Genomic DNA, 20,224 nt, shown 5'->3' with positions numbered 1-20,224 from the left:
GGTGTTGAGCAGCATCCCTGGCCTGTACTCACTAGATGCCAGTTGCACATGTGTTTACACGCACGTGCACCCACACACACCTTGTGACAGCCTCACGGAAGCATTTTCATGTCTCTGCACACTGCCGAATGTGCCTGTGGGGCAGTATTACTGCCTGTTGAGAACCACTGGTTTAGAGGAATTCAGACTTTTCATCACCATAGGGTGTTTCTCATAAGACTCTTTGGGGAGAGTACTATCAACTTAGATCTTCGAGTCTATATATGCCCTCTCAAAATGTGATTACCATTGGTTTCTGGGAGATCCAGTTTCCCAAGGTCTGCTTTGTGAATGTTATATGCATTGTAATTCAGGCTTCCATCTTATTGTCTATTGATCGAGGTATAATTGTCATGTCCGAAAACATCTGAGTGTCAGTTAGTGCTGACGTTAACCAAAGGGCTGTCATGTTAGTTTCTAAAACAAGAAAATCCACAGAGATCTCGGGGGTCAGAAATGTATAGCTCTTGCCCGTTACCATTGCAGGAGTCCAAAAAATCAGCAAACTATAGCATTACTGGAAATGATGCTGTGCGTTTTTTTGCTGAGAAGTCTCCGTTTCAGTTAAGGATAGTAAAAGGCATAACGACGGAACTTTTAATTGAACACATTCGTTTTATTCCAGAACTAACCTCTGATCGGTTGTTGCCTTACCAGATTTGACCGCTGTGTATCTATTTAATAAAGTGTACATTGAATGAACAGTATGAAGAGAAGTATTTCTGTAGCTGGTTTGTGCAGCTTTTGAACCTTTGGTAATTATCATGGACTTTATCAACTTCAGTTAATACGACTGAGTAGCAGTATAATTTAACCTTAGAACTCACTCTCAAAAGCCCAAAGAGATCTACAATTGAGTATGCTCAGAAAAATAGGACTTGTCTTTCTGTTGTTTAATGAGACGTGGCCCTATGCTTGTACCATCAAAATTCTCCCTTCCTCGCTTACCATGCTAATGTAAGGTGTCTAGCTTTTGGAGAAGACTCCTGGGCACATGTTCTGGCTCTGCCACTTTGTATGACTTTGGACAAGACATTTACTTCCCTGAGCATTAATTTCCTCATCTGTGAAATGAGGATATCTCCTTTCTAGGGTTCTTGTGAAGATTTAAGGAAGCTCTGTGAGGAATATGGAGTTTGCATGGCACAAAGTAAGCACTCAGTAAACAGTAGCTCCCTTTTCCCAGAATTAATAATCAGTGACCACTCAAGTCAGTTTGTCTCATAGATACTTACAGATGGTCCCCTCTTCCCCAGCCCTCTGCTGCATCCTTAGTCCAGGTTCCTAACCTGTGAACCTGTCTAACCTTACTCCCACTCTAGCCTTTATACCAGGGTGTGGCAGACATCTTCTGTGAAGGGCTAGGTAGTCAATATTTTGGGCTTTGTGGGATATGCAGTCTCTATTGGACTATGCTCAGCTCTGCCGTCATAGGCCAAAGGCAGCCATACGCAATACCTAAACGGATGAGTGTGTCTGTGAGCCAGTAGAACTTTATTTACAAAAACAGGTGGCAGAGTGGTTTTAGCCTACAGGCGATAGTTTGCCAACCCTTGCTTTCCACTCCTCTCAGAATGCACTTACTGCAACACAACTCGGATCCTCTCATTCCCCCACACAAGCAACTGCCCGTTGTTCCCCAGATACAAATTAAATTCCTTATCATGACACAGAGGGTCATTTATGGTCTGCCACTACCCTTCTTTCTAGCCTTCTCTCCTGTTACCCTTCCTGCTTGTACCGTCTACTGGCTGTGCCATCCGATTGTGCCTTGCTGTCTCTCACTTGCATGTTTCACACGTGCCTGGTCCTTCTGCAGAAAAGGACCAGAAAACCTTGGCTCCACGTTATTTGCCAGCCTGGTTTTCTCTCATTCTTCAAGTCTCCATTCAGAGCTCACCTGGTCCAGGAAGCCTCCCCTGCCTGCTTCCAGTCTGGACTGGGGCCCTTCCTCCAGTTCCTTCAGCGTCCTTTGCACATCTTTCTCTACGATCACTGGCGGCCCTCTGCTGTGCTGGTGTACTTTGTTTACTTCATTAAAACCAGAGCTCTGTAAGGATAGGGATCACGTCTTTTGTTCTGTGCACCCTAATACCTGAGTCGAAGCCCTGGTGCATAGTCAGGACTCAAAGATTATTTGAATAAAAGAGTGAATATATTTAAAAGACTTTTGAAATATCCTGAGATTCAGCAGAGAATATATGCAAGTAAAATTGTATTTAGTCTGTGAACTCATAATGCAGTTCAGGGGCTCTGGTATGACTAAGAGCCTTTGGGGCACTGTGAAATTTTAAAACCCTAAAAAATAATTAGATGTGTATAAATTACTATCTTTCCTGGAAATTAAAATACTATCAAAAGTTGATGAGGATGCAAAACACATGCTTTTCTTTTTTGCACTCAGTAGGTGGTCTTGTGCAGCTCAGGCATTGTGCCTACAGACTGTCTCTCTTCTTGCAGTTCCTCGCCTCCTCATTATGAAGGACATGGTCAGACGTCTGCAGGAGCTACGGCACACTGAGCAGGTGCAGAGGGCCTACGCGCTCAACTGCGGGGAAGGCGCCACGGTCAGCTATGAAATTCAGATCCGCGTGTTAAGGGAGTTTGGGCTTGCCGATGCCGCAGCAGAACTCTTGCAGGTGGGAAGCAGCCCTCCACTACCTAAAACAGGGAATCTTGAGTTAGATTGTCAGCTGTTATTAATAATGAAAATATTGTGGTATTCTTTTGGATTTTGCAACGTTTGTGTTATTTGTCATATTTTGAAATTTGCGATTTGTGATTTCTAAGTCTAGATAGTCAGCTTTGTACCTGAAAAAAATAAAATACAAGGAGCCCTGACTGTAACTCAGACAGTATTTTCAGACATCCCAGGGAGCCCTCATAGCTTGTCCTTTTCTTTTGTACGTGCTTTTTCAACTGTCCTGGTGTCTTGGGTGACCTGAAAGCCCTCAGTAAGAGGCAGTATGGTAGAGTGGATGGGGCACAGGCTCTGGAGTGAGAACTGGTTTTATATCCTGCAATGGTGCTTACCAGTTAGTTAACTTAGAGCGAGTTATATAACCTCTCTGAGCATCAGTTTCTTGACCTGTAAAGTGAATTGTGAAGGTAAGAGTGGCTGTATGCAAAGCAGCTGTGTCTCTTGCACATAATAAGCACATAAATGGTGACCCCTAAAAGCTCATGGTGTGTACACCCAACAGAGTGAGAAAGAGAAAGAGAGAACATTCTGCTGCTTTTCTCTCCCTGGTTTGGTCACTAGATTTTCAGGTTGTGACCTACTACATCCTTAACAGACCTTCCAGATGCCCCCCCTTTCCTCCTCTCTCCTCCCTTTTACAAGAAGTTTTTTTGCACGATAGTTCAAACCACATAAGCATGAGAATCAAAGAATGAGTAGAGTGCTTTTTTTTTTTTTTTTACTAGCAGGAAGAAACCCAATTCTAGTAATTATTTAGTACAAAAAATAGTAGTATTTTTGTATAAAATGTGTAATCTTCACAACTAAAGCAGAGACTAAAATAAAATTTAATTTCATCGGTCAAGTGATTGCATTGTTTTCATGCCACTGACTGCAAACCATTTTAGCCTGAGTTTTCAAAGGGGAACGTGGTATGGTAGCCCTAGGCAAGGAGCAGACCATTTGTAGGTTCTTGATTTTCAATTTTTACTGTAGTTTCCATCCCTAAAATAGTCTTGTTTTCTGTTCATTTCTGTTCTCTGTGCCATTCTAAATTGTATCTTAATTTGGTCTCTTAAATGTATAAGTTGTATAATTTAACCCCATGTTTATCAAAATATTAATCAAACTTATTTCTACATAGTAGTATTTTGTAGTTTTTATTTCAGACTGAATGCGTACAGATGTTTTATCAGAAAGTTCTAGGAGGATCTTCACTCGTATGCCTTTTCTTCTTCTGGTTTTTAATGGTACTTTTATTTTCTTAGGAAAGACATATTTGAATTAGGTTTTATTTCCTGTTTTTTATCATCACATAATTTGCAAGAGATTACTGACCTGCTTTCTGGGGCATTCAGCTAAGCAGCTCTCCTTGATAGCTGTACTTTAAGCTATGGAGGCTGCACTCTACTGTTTTACACCGTTTTTAAGGTAATTTTTCCTTGAGCTTCAAGCCTAGAAAAATATGTTGTGCTTTTTACTGAATGTGGTTTTCTTAGGTACTCACTTAACTCTCTCAGCCTGCAAATTTCTGTCCAGGAAATCTGCTAACAAATATCTTAACTTTTTCCCCCTCCATTCTTTCTTAGAATCCTCACAAATTCTTTCCTGATGAACGATTTGGAGATGAAAGTCCACTCTTGACAATGAGACAGTCTGGGAGATGTCGAGTTAACAGCACCCCCACTGCAGAAACCATGTTTACAGATCTGGACTCTTTCGTGGCCTTCCATCCACCCTTACCCCCTCCACCGCCTCCCTACCACCCGCCAGCAACCCCAATCCATAACCAGCTCAAAGCAGGCTGGAAGCAAAGACCTCCCAGTCAGCATCCTTCACGTTCGTTTTCTTATCCCTGTAATCACTCACTGTTTCACTCCAGAACAGCCCCTAAAGCTGGCCCCCCTCCAGTCTACTTGCCAGGTGTGAAAGCGGCAGCCCCTGATTGTACCAACACCACAGGACTGGGGAGACAGACGGTGGCTGCTGCTGCCGCTGCCGCCTCAACAACAATAGCATCTGAAAAACAAGTGGTAAGTTCGCACTTCAGTGACTTACCTGAAGTTAAAAGTCTCTGGAATGTTAAAAGCAATTTCCTAGGCCCCAGGACCCCTACCTGGGACTCAGCAGTGCACAGAGTGTTACTGACAAGCTGAAAGCATAGACTTAAGGAGTGTGGAAGTTGGAGAGAAAAAGAGAGTGTAGGTGGATGAGAAAGTCCAGAGAGAAGAGACAAGATGTGTATGGTGGGAAGAAGCGAGTGCCTTCCCTTATGTTCATGTGCAGGTGTCTGGACAGGGTGGAGTTACTGGGCAACACAGGTAATGTTGTTACTGGTTTCATAGTGCACTCTTCAAGCACATGTCTAGAGTCTGTTCTTGGCCTCTATTCTGTAGAGTCTGCTATTCTCCCAAAGGCTTTGGTGGGGCCGGAAGGGGAAGCTACTTGTAGCTGAGCATACCATCAGGAACAGTGTGGCAGGAGACTCCCCATTCATAAAATAGGCAGAATATTAACCCTCATGAGTGTCTGCCTCCAGCAAGCTGTTTGATCAGAGCACTCATTTAATTGGAAATCACAGTTGCCAGCGCTAGTTGCTAGTAAATTAAGCAAGACTTCCTTGCTTGATCTTGCACTGCATTGAAGGTTGAATTTCTGTTGTATATAATACATTTGAAAAAAGTATTGATTTTTAAGTCTTCCTGCTTAGTCACACTTTATCAGTAGCATTCAACATAAGAGATAAAAGATACATATATTAGTTCAGGGAGTCTTCATTGAAAGATGACTGGACTAGTGTACAGCTTGAGTCAAATTATGGTCCTTCCTCACCTTTTACCCTTTTGCCTGTTCTCCCTGCTATCCACTCCAACCCCTCAAAAAAGAAGAAATAACAAAGGTTAATAGTGTTGGATAAACCCAATTTCCATCTTATCGGCCTGGCCCTCAGTGCCACAGTTACAAAAGTTCTACTACTTTATAATTAAATAAAACTCCCTTTGAAGGTAATTTATCTGTATGTTCCTTGCACTCCCGATTATAATAATGAAAAACTGGAAACTGCCTTAAGGTCTCACAGTGGAAGAATAGTTAAGCGGTCATGCCTCATCAATACAGTGGAATAGTATCCAGTAATTTAAATAGAAATCTCAAAATTTAGTGACAGTATTATATATGCATTAAATTTTATGAAAATTAATATTTGTGCAAAATAAAAAGGTGCGAGAACTGCTTCAAAATGTTAATAACAGTGGTTATCTCAGTCCGGAAGGTTTGGGGTTTTGTGGGGGGGTTTTGCCTTACAGTTTTCTATATTTTTATTCTTCTTAAAATTAAGCATATATTTTTATAATGAGGAAACAAAATCAGTGAACATCATTTGAAAAAGAGGGAGTCACAGGCCTTTTTCTTTTTAACCTTCCCCCTGTTTGTTTCTGTTTGCAGTGCACACAACCTGTGCTAAACGATCTAATGCCAGATATTGCCATGGGTGTATCCACGCTGTCACTCAAGGACAGGAGGCTTCCAGAACTTGCTGTGGACACAGAATTAAGCCAGGCAGTTTCTGAAGTAGGACCAGGGCCTCCCCAGCATCTATCGTGTATTCCACAGAGGCATACACACACATCTCGAAAGAAACACACACTAGAGCAAAAAACAGATGCTCGAGAAAATCAGCAGGAATATCCGGATTTCTACGACTTCTCAAATGCTGCTTGCAGACCATCTGCTCCTGCCCCTGGCAGACGGACCCCCTCCCCTTCACAAGGTGGATATTTTGGTCCCGATTTGTATAGCCACAATAAGGCATCACCAAGTGGCTTAAAGTCAGCCTACCTACCAGGCCAGACCTCGCCTAAAAAGCAGGAAGAAACTAGGAAAGAATATCCACTTCCCCCCGACGGGCATCCACACAGACAGAAGAGTGAGCCGATACACCTCGACGTTGTTGAGCAGCCTCCCCAGCGGCCAGATTTTCCCTTGGCAGCCCCAGAAAATGCCGGCAGTGGTTCAGCCCATGTCAGGGGGCGAGCAGCAGTGGAAACTGACTTGACTTTTGGGCTGACTCCTAACAGACCTTCACATTCTGCATGTAGCTCTGAAGCTCCAGAAGAGAGATCCGGCAGAAGACTGGCAGATGAGTCCCTGGGCCATGGAGCTCAGCGAAATACAGATTTGGAAAGGGAAGATTCAGTCAGCAGAGGAAGGAGGTCCCCCAGCAAGCCAGACTTCCTCTACAAAAAGTCTGCCCTTTGAGAGCAACCTCCAAGTCGTCCGTGCCTGAGATGTGAAACATCCCATTTTATGATGTAACCCAACAACTTAGAGACCAGTTTATTGATGCCAGCTGATAACTCAGTTTCACGTTATTTTATTCTAGTTTTTGTATATACATGTTTATTAGACATGGCATGCTAAGAGGGTTATTTTGAATGCTGCATCTGCTGTCTGTTTTGTGTTTGAACAATTGTGTGGGGAAGCATTTTTAAGAACAAGCAAGCTGGCACTTTTTTTTTTTTCCCCTCTCTTCACAAACAATGGGATTTTTTTGCACTTGTACCTTTGTTTTATCTGTATTGGTTTTATATCAGTATGTTAAACTTTATTGCCACATTTAAAGGACTGTATTTTCATACTTTTTTGCATTTTACCTTTCATCTACCTATTTCCACGTGCATTGGATTGCACACTAAGATGTATTTTCTTATGAAATAGTTCTGTGTTTATTTTTTAATTATAGAAATTCCAAAGAACAGCACATCAAAAATGCTCCTCTCTTTTCTGTAGTTGTTTCAGTTCAGAAACCTTCCTGCTCAGTCTTCATAAATCTTATGTCATCCTGTTTAAATAAGTCCTGGGAGCTGGTCTGCATTCCTCCAGCAGGAGTCCAATCAGGAATCCTGAAGTTTTCCTGGTTCAGGAAAGAACAAGAAGGAGAAAAAGCCTTCTGCATCCAGGCAAAAGCTTGTTGTTTTATCCACAGTACAGACTCTGTTAGAATCACTGCAGGTTCTGGTCATGTGGATTAGAGTTTCACTAGATGAGGTTTGAAAGAGATCAGCTTTCTTGGAATCCTAAAGCAGTGGAATTAGTAACTTAAGCTTGCACTACGGGATCGCTGCTTCTGAGCATCGACTCAGCAGCTGAGTGGGGAGTGACTGCTTGCTGCCTTCAGTTGTCCTGCTCTCTTGTGGGGGGGAAAAAAAACAAAAGGGCTTCAGTCTTACGGATGTCATTTGTTGTTTGTAAGTAGATGTTTTAAGTGTTTTTCAAAGTGTGTCCGAAGTTTGGTGTCCTTTAAAAAGTTATTGTATAATGCATAATGCTTTGTCACCAAAAAAGAAAAACCATTTTTTTTTCCAGTGAAACACTACATGTCCTACTTGAACTCCACTGGGGATGCTGGTTTGGGATTTTACTGAACCACTGAGCACATGGGGTCTTTTAAGATCCTTTCCCTTAGAAGGGCAATGTGTGAGCTAAGGACTGTTTTTTTCTTACTCTCCAATGTAAATATATTAGCATTTGAGTTTTTAAATCACTTCAACATTATTTGAGCATTCACTTTGTATTTTTACACATAACACACATACAGCCGTAGCACTTAGATTAAAAGAGACTTTTCTGAGCACTCCCCTCACTTGAGGGATGTTCGGGAGCCTCCTCTCTGTGTATGTGTATATACATATATACAACTCTGAATCACTCACACTCACTCTAAAACTATGCAGGGCTAGGGAGCCTTTACAAGCTACCATATAAATGAATTACATGCACTTTTAAGTAAATAGGTTTCTATTGGATGTCAGCAGCTCTGATTTTTCCCGAAACTGTAGTTTCTCTTACAGTCTCTTCCTACTTTACCCTGTGGATACACACTCAGGAATAATCTGACATTTTAAAAAATCCTAACAGTAGATAGTCTCAAAGATGGGAACACGTCAGTTGATCTGTCTACACCGGCAAACCGCCGCCACTCGCTCTGCTGCCTGGCTAGTTAGCTGCTGCCCACGCATCCGTCCATGTTGGCCACGCTGCACACCAAGCCCTGGGTCTCCCAGAGTCAGCACCAGGCCGCTGCGAGGTTGGCTGCATATCATCGCCTCTGAGGCTCCTTTTTGTTTTGTTTTGTTTTAAGATGAAAAACTTTAGGACTCTGTTCTCATTTTTAGGAGGTTTCACCTTTTGTAATAAGATGACAGTGTCTTTTGAAACTAATCTCGGTCTGTCTCCCCTCAGAAACAAAAAATATTCATTCCATCACATTCCTTAAGGTGTATTTATGTACATGTGTTGACATGAATTCTCTTGATACAGTTTTAAACTTCTCTTCTGAATTCAGACTGTGCTGTGCTGGTACTGCAATTAAGAGTGAGTAGATATAGTTGGTGGGGAAGTCTTTCTGATCTCCAACCTGTTTTTTTTTTTAAAGACATAAGAGCTATTGATGCCCCACATGGCGTATTTCTGAAAATTTATTAAATATTCTTTCGAGTCCCCAAAATATAAAAGAAGTGACCCACTGTTTGTAGTTTTATTTAATTTATGAAGTTTGTTTTTAATAATTTGGTAGCATACCTGGCTGAACTGTGTATAGAGAGAAACGTGCTGTGGGACTGTGGACTGCTGTGACTTGCAGAAGGTGAACAGATGTGGGTTTTGTGTTAGGGTAGGGTTAATGGATTTTTAATGTGTCTCGTGAAGTATGGTCAGTAGGGTAGGTTGAATAGCTGTGTGCCTCTGGCTTTTGACCCCATCTCTTCAATCTTTTTTAATGCTTCTTAAGCATTAAAATCTTTCAGTGCTGTACTAAGATAAATGTGAAGTCTGAGTAAGATTGCTCTGAGAAATTAACGTGTATAATATGAGACTTAGGCCCTAGGACCTAGTGTTTTACTCAGTGTAGAAACTTCCTGAGAACCAAATCTCAACACACCAGATCTCCTCTTGAGGCCGTGGACAATCAGGCCATTAGACAATCGCCACTTTTGGTGCCCGCCATGTTGAGGTTGGCGAATGCCAGTTAGATCCTGGAGCGGAAGCAGAGGATCCATGTTTCTTCAAGATGCTGTTGGTCTTGTTCTTATATTTTTGTTTTAATTCTGTGATCTTGATTAATAATTTCAGCTCAGAGTCATAGGTATGACTCCTAAGGGGAAAAGATAGCAGCAAGAAAGGCAAAACTTACTCGTGAAAAAATAATCATTGGCCTTGTCCACGTACCATGCATAACCCTTCTCAGTGCCCCTGTAGCTTTTTCTAGGCACATCCCTAGACCTAAGCTTTCCTGACATTTCGGTAACCAGGTAGATTTTAAGGATTTTAAATGACTTCTTTTTATTTGAGTTTTTTTGTTATTGTTGAACTCTCTGTGAAACTTTACCTAATTCTTGTTTATGCTTCCTTAAAAAAAAAACTTGTTCATTGGGTTTTCTTTGGATTTGTTCTTCAAACTTGAGTAGCAGTGGACAGCACTAGTCCATTGATGGAGGGAAACCAGCACATACGGCCTCAGCAGGGGCACAAAGCTGACCCCTCCCCGTGTGTCAGTCTCTGGAAGTCTCAGTAACGACTTGGCAAAATATGTATTTTCATGTTTAAATCTACCTTTTAGGGAAAATAAGTTTCATGAAACACTTATAAGATACTTGTTTGCAATTCTAAAGCATTTATGTTTTTATCTTAGGACTGAACTCAAAGGGAAATGTTTGACTTTTCATTTTTAATTATTTGGTTGACCTTTAACTTCCTGTTGAAAGTTCCTATTAAAGCAGCAGTGATGGGTGCTACTCCCGTTCTGCAGTGGTTTACTTTGTCTACTAAGGAGTTTACTTTCAAACCTCATTACAGATAACCTTACTAAAAGAGTTACCGTCACACACTAAAGGGTATCGTGCTGTTTTTCCATTAACACTATTGTGTAAACAATGTTCTATGAAATGTTAAGTTGTTTCTTTGTCCTATTGATTGCAATAGCTGTTATGTAATTGTATTGGCAAGTCTGATTTTTTTTTTTCCTCTAGAAAACCCTCAGACCATGAATCAATCTTCCATATTCTGAATATTATAATGCTGTGGCCATTTCTGTAGAAAGATGACTCGCAAGTGTGTATCTTGAAAGTGACCTCTTGTGTTTGCGTGTTTACGTGGGTTCTGTCTTAAGAGCTGAGAGGAGCTCTGGAAGCTTCATGGTGAACCTGCACATGACTGTGTGGGTTCCACGGGCAGGTGGGACGGAACCTCGCTCTTAGGTGGGGTGGCTGAGAGGGAGACTCCTGAACTCCACTTGCTGTTGATGCGCCACGTCTGCACTCGAGAGAGGTGGTGTCTTCTGCAACACTGCATTGCTTGTGGTTGTGCTGTTACTGGTATAAAGTCAAGTGCCTTCAATGCTAAAGGCTCAGAAATTTTTCTTAAAACTGATTTCATGTCCTATGCAAGTGTTTTCTACAACCTGCATAACCAGTACTTTGTAAAACTTGTTTACGCTTCGACTGTACATAGTGTTTTTTAAAGAAATACATAGTATTTTTATTTAGGTACCTCCGAACTTGAACTCGTCTGTGGGAAGCATTGTAAAACGATCGATCCATTTCTCTTTTGAGTACCATTACGGTTGTACAAAGGTTTTCACTGGTTCTATTTTTCTACTGTTACTGACAAGCATGTAACACTGACTTTATCCTACATATAGTTGGCGTTTCAAATAAATGGCTTGGATAGAACTCGCTGAGTTGGATACAGTCTGTTTTAGCAGGTAGCACACAGTCCTCAGTTACAGAAGTGATTTTGTCCCCACCACTAGAGTAGAAAGTGGGAGGTTTTCTAGATGGACTTCTCCTCTGTCTCTTGGCCTTCAGGTATTCAGAGACGTGTTAAGTATTAACGGATTTCTTGGAAATAACCACCTTCTCATTTGATTCAAATTCAGAATTTCCTGTGATGTCATTGGGGGCATTCCTGAGAGATTTCATTTTACACTTTGAACAAAAATAACTTGCACAGGGGCCTCCAGAGGGATTTCAGCATTCAAACCACACGAACCCAGCACCTGGAATGAGCGCCTGGAAGGGCTGTGGTGAGAGACACAGATAGATCCCAAGATTCACAGGCCTCCAAGTGTCAGACACCTGGCTTAGATTCAAACTCCGAGCATTAATTAGTATTTTTCAGTTTGAAAGGGAAATGATGTCATGATCTAGAGCCTAGTTTTCTGCCGGGGGGGGGGTGGTGTGGAACATGTAAAATAGAAATCTTTCCAATTTGCATATTTTGTTAAATCACTGTTTAAAACTTTATTCATTTCACTAATAAGTTCCATCCTAGCGTTTCACCCTTTGTTCCTCACTATGGCAATTCTCACAATGTTTTATAACTATCTTAGGTTTAACTGTGGGGTATCAAGATAAAACCTCAAGTTTCTGGAGGTGAGCTTCTTCAAATTCTCAAACAGGAAATCGAATAAGTCAGCTTTCACTTCTGTTCTTGTGATTCCCCTGGAAAAGTGCGTCCAGGCCAGCTTCCCTAGCCACTTTGAGCCTTAACCTCTGTTCAGTGCAGCAAGTGTTGAGTCCACTTTTCCCAGGGGCCTGGGGAGCAGCAGGCAGCAGACAGGATGCCTGTTCTCAGAAGCCTTAAAGCAGCTAGAGAGACAGCCAGAGCAGCACATAGTGACTGAGGGGAAAGCTGGCTTACCAGAGGCTGGGAATGAAAGGGAGGAGAAGCACACTGGATTCAGTGCAAAGCACTTGATGATTTTTTTCCTGTAATCAACGATTTAGGTATTATTTTATTTAACCCTCTGAATCACACACTATTATTAGTGCCTAGGAGTAGAAGGCAAGAGAGGATGAGATGGTTGAATAGCATCACCAACTCGAGGGACATGAATTTGAGCAAACTCTAGCACAGGGAAGCCTGGTGTGCAGCAGTCCATGGGGTCGCAGAGAGGCGGACACGACTTGGCGACTGAACAACAACACAAATGAGAAAACCAAAGCACAGAGATCCTGAATGCTTTATCCAAGGTCACACAGCTAGTTAGTTGGCAGAGCCTGAGTTCAAACCCCAGGCATTCTGGCACCAGAGCCCAAGTTCTCAACCACGGTATTATACTGACACCAGAAAGCATGGTGCCCAGGTAAAGGGCCACAGTGTGCAGGGGGTGGAGATAGGCACAAGCGTGGCATTTGTGTCTTCAAACATTCACCCAGTGAGCATCTTCTACCTGCCAGGCTCTGCTAGGCCTTGAGGTCACAGCAATAAGCAAGACAGTCACAGTCCCAGCCATGAGAATGCTAGGGTCTCAAAGGAAAAAAAAGACTCAGTATTATAGAGGTAAGCTGGGGTTCTGGCTGGTGCCAGGACTGGGAAGCCTTCCAGGTGGAATCAAAGTGCAGGTGAAGGAAGAGTCCCAGGACGAGGAGGAGCTGGTTTCCAGTAGTTTCCAGGGCTAAGCACTGGGGAAGCCAGGGTTGGCAGAGAGGTGGGTTGGCCCATCTTTCCAGCCCTTCCAGGACAGGCGGAAGATTTTGAAACTGATCCTCAAAGCAACAGGAAGTGCTGCCGGGTTTTCAAGAGGAACATAAATGTAAGCAGATTTGTATGTTCCACATCACAGGACTGAGGAGCAGGTGTGGATCAGGAAACAAGGCAGGAGGCTGGCGCAGCCTCCAGGGGAGAGCTTGGATAGCCAACAGAGCAGAGAGGAATTTGGTTAGGGAGTAGTATCTCCAGGACTTGGGAGTTGCTTAGGCACGGGGAGAGAGTGGGAGGAGTCAGGTCAAGGGGAAAAACCATGAGTTTAATGTTGATCGTGTTCACTTGGTGATTCCATGTGAGCCGGGAACTCAGAAGCAAGGGCCAAGCTGGAGGTGCCAGTGGGAGTTGTCCACATGTATGCATGCGTGCGTGCCAAGTCGCTTTTCTCTGTGACCCTATAGACCATAGCCCACCACATATTAGGTGGCAGTGAAAGCCTCGGGAGTAGATGGGGTGATGTAGGGAGACAGTTTAAATGAAAAGAAGGCCAAGGGGGAACTTTGAGGAATTCCCACCTTTCAGGTCCAACAGCTTGAGGGAGTTGCTGACCAAGGGCCGCCTACCAGGTAGAGAAAAAAACCAGTGTGGTTCTCAGAAGGGCAGGAGGGACTGTTCAAAACGGGTGAAATATGATCTTCAGAATGAATGAAGTGAAAAGCCAAATGCAAAACAGGGCATATGGACACCCCCAGTTGAGAAGATGAGAAAAAGAAGCTACATGATAAATTTTATATTCATAAAAACATCTGCAAAAACCTAGCATTTGCAAGAGCTATCCTCTGGAGAGAGGCACTGTAATCAGGTGGGGGGAAGTTAATTGTATACTTTCTGTACTGGTTGAATTTTTAAAATTGCCTGCATGTGTTTTTTCAAGTTAAAGGTTAAGAGATGAAGGATCAATTCCACCCCTCTCCCAAAGTTAACTCAGTGGTGGCTGCTGCTCAGAGATTTTTGGAAAATCAGGCTCAAAAGATGATTGGGGTCAGCACCATGGAGAAGGTGAGTGAGCTTGGCAAGAGCAGTTTGGTGGCGGAGAAGCCAGGTGAGGTGGGTGGGAGTCCACGTGGAATATGTGGAGATGGCCTGGGGGAGGAGCTGGGGCAGAGAAGAGTGCAGAGAGCACAGAGGCTGCAGCAGTGGTGAGGTGTCAGGGGCCACAGCCAACCCCTACGTGTCCGTCATGAGAGGCAGCCCAAAGGGGGTCTATCCCTCATGGAAGAGGAGGAGGCCAGCTCAGTGTCGTGTGTGTTCTTAAAAGACTCTTAGTTCTGGGACTTTCCTGGTGGACCAGTGGTTAGGATTCTGCAGTCTCACTGCCAGGGGCTGGGGTTCAAGCCCTGGTCAGGGAACTAATCCCACAAGCTGTGTAGCCAAAAAACAAAAACAAAAAACTCTTAGTTTCTAATCATAGCTGCCTTCTCCAAGTATCAGCAATCATTCAGCAGTAGCAAAAGTTCATTTTCAAATCCCCTAGAGAACCCTGTGAAAGTCCTTGTCCTTAGTTACCAGAACCTGCCATCCCCCACATAACAGGACCAAAGCAGATGAGTTGAGACCTTTGGTCGTTTCTAGTACTGGTCTAGTACTGATGCTGAAGCTTAAGCTCCAATACTTTGGCTACCTGATTCGAACAGCCAGCTCATTGGAAAAGACCCTAATGCTGGGAAAGATTGAGGTCAAGAGAAGAGGGTGGCAGAGAATAAGATGGTTGGATAGCATCACCAACTCACTGGACATGAACTTGGGCAAATTCCAGGAGATAGTGAGGGACAGGGAGGCCTGGCGTGATGCAGTCAATGGGGTTGCAAAGCGTCAGACACGACTTAACGACTGAACAACAAGTATTGGTCATCTGTCCTAATGCCAGGAACACGCGAATTCCCCAGAAGGGACCGTCCTGCTCCCTGGACCCTCCCAGACCCTTGTCTCCACGTTTGCTCACCTGTCTGGGTTTGAGGGATGCTCCCTGCAAAGAAGGAGAAGGCAATGGCACCCCACTCCAGTACTCTTGCCTGGAAAATCCCATGGACGGAGGAGCCTGGTAGGCTGCAGTCCATGGAGTCGCGACTGAGCGACTTCACTGTCACTTTTCACTTTCATGTATTGGAGAAGGAAATGGCAACCCACTCCAGTGTTCTTGCCTGGAGAATCCCAGGGATGGCGGAGCCTGGTGGGCTGCCGTCTATGGGGTCGCACAGAGTCAGACACGACTGAAGCGACTTAGCAGCAGCCGCAGCAGCCCTGCAGAGAAAGGATGGCAGTGACTTTGTGGGTCTGCTCTCCATCCCCCACTAAGCCTGCATGAAATGTCCCAGCTCCAAACGCAGCTTACACTTGACAGGGAGAACAACACTGGCATCACGGGCCTCACCTCAGTCTTCGCCTCAACGACTCATCAGTGTGTCCCTCATCTGCACAACTCTGGCCCCTTTTTATTTGGCCTCTAAAACCCCCAGAGCTCACCATGCTGAATAGCCCAGATGCGGCCCTGAGGCTTTGTGTCGGCAGCAGGGCTAAGACGTCCTCCTCTGAGGACTGCCCCAGGGTAAGCCTCACATCTTTCAGAGCCTCGGATTTGGGGGCGTCACTTGTCTGTAACCTTGGGTGGGCATCTGCTGCCACAAAGTGTGCTAGTCCAAACATGCTTTTGACCACCCTGGCCGGTGGGAGAATGAGGAAGCCAAGGCCAGAAATCCTGAGGGAGGAAGGGCTCACGTTGCAGAGGGGGGCTTGTCTGGTGGGGACCGTCGCCGGGGTGCCGCCTCATCCACCTCAGCCTGTGTGTCCTCATCCTTAAGTGGGGCGGCAGCAGTTCACTGTCTGAGCTCTGTGTGGACTTCTCACATTTTGCCTCTTAATCCTTGAGTCACACTACATTGTCTTCCTGTTCTCAGGTGAAGAAGCTCCTCAATACCCCTGGCAGGCCTGCTGTGAGGGTCTGTGGGCAGGTCTTGCCTTTTGCACTCTCCCACTGAAATCCCTCACCTTAAACATTCTCCATTTCTGGAAACTTCCATCAGATGAACCGAATACCTCTCCACACTCTGTGACTGAACTACAACCATTTGTTCTTATTTCTCCACATCTACACAGATTCACCCGCCCTCTGGTCAGTCCAGGTGTGGGGCACCCCAAGAGGCCCAAGTGCCCCGACTTCCCCCCCTGCCCAAGGGGTTGTCAGTACTGTGCTCTTTGTAGAGCTGGGGTCAGCTGTCCCGCTGGACCTGCTGTTTCCCCTCTCCCAAGTCACTTGCACAGATCCCTGGACTCCTCCCATGATCCAGCTCCACTCCCGGATTCCCACGGCCATCCCCTGACCCCGTCCCCTGCCCTTCCTCTGCAGTGGCCTCCTCCTTCCCGCCGTCTCCTCCTCACCGGCCTTTTCCTCAGCTGAGGCCCATCCCTTCTCCCACCCTGCAGACCTCTCCTGGGAACACTTCCCACACCTAAGGGTCAGGGTGAGCGGTGTGTGGCCGCCCCCCAGTGTGGCACCCTAGCATCCCTGCAGCTCCCTCATCTGCCTGTCCCACCCTCAGCCTTGTGACTGTCACCCCGCCCCTCCTGTCACACCCTGGGGCCTCGGCTCAGCCTCACTGTTGGCCTCTCTGCGCAGGCCTGGCCATCAGCCTGGGGAGCAGCCTGTTGGGGATTTTCTCGCCGGGACTTGGAAATGACGAACCTGAAAGAACAACACTTGGACAGTCTCTCGCAAGGACTGACAAGTTTATTTCTGCAGTCAAGCCTTTTTTATAGAAGCAGGAACAAAGAGCTTAGAGTATACGGCCAGCAGAGCACGTACAGGGTTAAGACATAATCAGTAAAAGATATTTCAAGGACAGCGCGTTCTAAATGACCCATGTGTTTATCCCAATGACCCTTTTTCTCAAGCAACATCCTTAATGTTTAGTTATTAAATCTTGGTGCCAAGCATAGCTAAAGGCAGGAGATGTTTTTCAGCTTCAGTACGCAAAGCCTGGGTACTTCTGGCCTTCCGCCATTTTCCCAAGGACCTTCTCCTTCAAGGCTATTTTGCACTGTGCTTCCCAACACAGCCGGACCACCCCCAGCCACCTGCTCCGCCACCCCGCCCTTGTCCCCAGAAAGGCTCCACCTTTGAAACCCTAACTCACTTCCTGCTCTCAGGCCACCACATCCCAGATGCCCACCCCCCCCCACCTCCCGCTTCCTCTGGGTCCTCTTTACTCCCCTCTCTCCTGAACAGCCCAGCCTCCCTAGGCATCGGCCTCCTCAACCTGCTCACCTTGCCACCAATTTTCTGGCCAGATTCAACCCATAAATAATAGACATGTCCATCTCCTGGATCTGGAGCCAGCTCTGGGGGACAGCTGAAGACAGTCATACGGCCACGGTCCCCACAGTCCCCAGGCTCCCGGCCACTTTCCGCCCTGGCCTCCTCTCACGGGTGCTGCCCTCCAGCTTGCTGCTCAACCTCAGGGGCAAAACAGGCTGCCCCCAGGTCCCTCATTCTCTCTCCTCTGTGACACTTCGGGTGAGCAGAGGCACCTCTTTCTCCCTCTAGGGTCACCATCCGTCTCCAGCCTCTTGCTTGGGCACTCTGCGCTGGAGTTGTGTTTGTGTTTCTTGGAAGGTGTAGGAACCCCTGGAGTGGTTTAGATGCTGGAAGACAGTCCAGTCCTGTCGTGTAGTGAATTTACCAAAAGAAAACCCAGAAAAAGAGTCAGGGTCCTTCCTACCCCAGGGCCAACCACAATATACCATGATTTAGGTAAAAGCTGTCAACATCTTCCATCATTTCTGCCCCGAGATGCTTAACTGTTTCCAGTGCCCCCAAGTGAACAAGGCTGGACTGTGGAATGAAATGAGCCGGGAGTCACCACTGATGAGCTGTGGACCCCTGGCTTCTCATCGCCTCAGTTTCCACATCTGTAATATGGGGACAGGCAATCCTACTCTGTGGGCCACTGTGGGTAGGAGAAGGAGATCACATGCGCAAGCGCATGCAGCCCACGGCCGCGCACCCAACAGTGGGACAGGCGGCCCCACATTCCAGCCCTTTAACCATAAGTTGGAAGGACGGACCCTGACCTTGAGAAATTTACCGTTTAGTGGGGAGAACAGATACCAAGCAAATAAACCCACAAATATATCATTACTGACCGGGGTGTGTGCTGTTACAAATTAAACAACGATTTGAATATTAGCCACACTGTGGGTCTCTCCATTTACAATAAAGAGGTCTCGGAGGGGAGGGAAGGCCAGGCAGGAAAGAGAGAGCCCAGGGCCTCTGTCATGGCAGCTAGGTGACCTGCTGATGCACCGAGAACAGAACCCGGGGGATGAAATCCGTGGCTGACTCTGCAGCTTTGCAAAGAAACTGATGGGGAAGGTGTGTCTGTCATTCTCATCAGGGTCTCTGTCCTCAGCTGCCACCCCTGCTGTTTTATTCACAGCTCCAGGCCCGCCAGCTGGGGTGGGCTTTCTTGATGGGGTGGAGAGCCCCGTTCCCCTGTGAGTCGGGTGCTGAGATCCCAACGTGGTCACCACCGGCTGTGCGCCTCCGCGGGCCTCTTACCCCCAGAACAGCCTGAGTGGCACCTGCAGCCCCGAGGACATAAGGAAAGCCAGCACACAGGCTCATCCCTCCAGACCCCCGCGGCCTTCCTTACTCCACAAGCACTGCTCAGGGTGGAAGGAGACAAAGAGGCGGGTCAGTTGTTGTGACGGCTGATTTTCTGTGTCAACTTGACTGGGCCGTGGGGTGCCCAGACATCTGGCTAAACATTATCCTGGCGCATCTAGGAGAGCATTTAGCATCTGTACCTGTAGACTGAGTAAAGCGGATGCCCCTCCCGGAGTGGTGGCATCATTCAATCCGTTGAAGGCCTGAATAGAACAAAAATGTGCAGAGAGGATTTACTCTCTACCTGTTTGAGCTCAGAGACTGGCCTCCTCCAGGACTGGGACACTTACGTCATGAGTTCCCCAGGTTCTCAGACCTTCAGGCTGGGACTGGAACCACCCCACTGGCTTTTCCTGCATCTCCAGCTTACAGACACAGCTTGCAGATCACAATCACATGAATCAATTCCTTATTTTATAGACCTAGGTAGACAGAGGTAGGTGTGAGTATCTCCTGTTGGTTCTGTTTCTCTGGAAAACCTAATACAGTTGTGTTGGTTAGTCAGTCCTGTCCGACTCTTTGACGCCCCATGGACTGTAGCCCACCAGACTCCTCTGTCCAGGCAATTCTCCAGGCAAGAATACTGGAGTGGGTTGCCATTCCCTTCTCCAGGGGAACTTCCCAACCCAGGGATCGAACCCAGGTCTCTTGCATTGCGGGTGGATTCTTTACCAGCTGAACCACCAGGGGAAACTCAATACAGTTGTAGAACGTTTCACTTTGGCTCATTACAGCTCAGCCTCATCCAGAAGCCTGAGGCAGAGAGGCAAGAGAAGGAAGCCAGGAGGTGGGGATGTGAGTGAGAAAAATCAAGTAGCATGGGGCATTGGCCCCACACAGGAGGAAAGATGGCTGAAGAGAAACCCAGGTGGGAGTCTCCAGGTGGGGGGAGTTGAGATAAAGCTGAGCAGGGGCTGGAGAACACCAGGAACAACCTAGGAATCCCTGGGAGAAGACCAGAACAAAACGCTGGATGGGAGGCTGATGGAAAAGTCCAGAAGTGTCCAGACTTTTTCCACAGGAAAAGGCACCAGCCCTGGGAGAGTAAGGGACAAGTGCCATGTGTGGTAGGGAGCGCTCTGTCACGGGCAGTGCTCAGGAGAACATGCTAGAGATCCACAGAGGTGTTCTTTGCTGCAGCGGAGTCCATGAGCTGCAGACCGCAAGCTTCAGACCAGTGGCTGAAGTGCCTGATTCACACCAAAGGCCTGGATTCTGTCTCCTCTGCCTTCCAGGGTGTTGGCTTCCTCCTGAGTCTGGCCCCCCGGTGCTCACAGGATTTATGCCGGCAGCCAAGAGAG

General features: G+C 46.1%; 1 protein-coding gene across 2 annotated transcripts in view; it reads left to right on the top strand.

The window, feature by feature from the left end:
* Positions 1–11,445, top strand: part of BTBD7 (BTB domain containing 7) — an 89,055-nt gene extending 77,610 nt beyond the window's left edge. For both annotated transcript variants that reach the window (XM_059879350.1, XM_010817306.4), the window contains 3 exons: positions 2,500–2,678; positions 4,309–4,752; positions 6,164–11,445. In XM_059879350.1, the coding sequence (XP_059735333.1) occupies positions 2,500–2,678; positions 4,309–4,752; positions 6,164–6,976 (1,436 nt within the window). In that variant the 3' untranslated portion in view covers positions 6,977–11,445. The remainder of the gene's footprint in view (positions 1–2,499; positions 2,679–4,308; positions 4,753–6,163) is intronic.
* The last annotated feature ends 8,779 nt before the right edge of the window (positions 11,446–20,224 follow it).

The sequence above is a fragment of the Bos taurus genome, chromosome 21 (assembly GCF_002263795.3).
Source record: "Bos taurus isolate L1 Dominette 01449 registration number 42190680 breed Hereford chromosome 21, ARS-UCD2.0, whole genome shotgun sequence".
In the NCBI taxonomy this organism is placed as follows: domain Eukaryota; kingdom Metazoa; phylum Chordata; class Mammalia; order Artiodactyla; family Bovidae; genus Bos; species Bos taurus.
The sequence above is the reverse complement of the archived record's forward strand: the minus strand, read 5'-3'. Positions and strand labels throughout refer to the sequence as shown.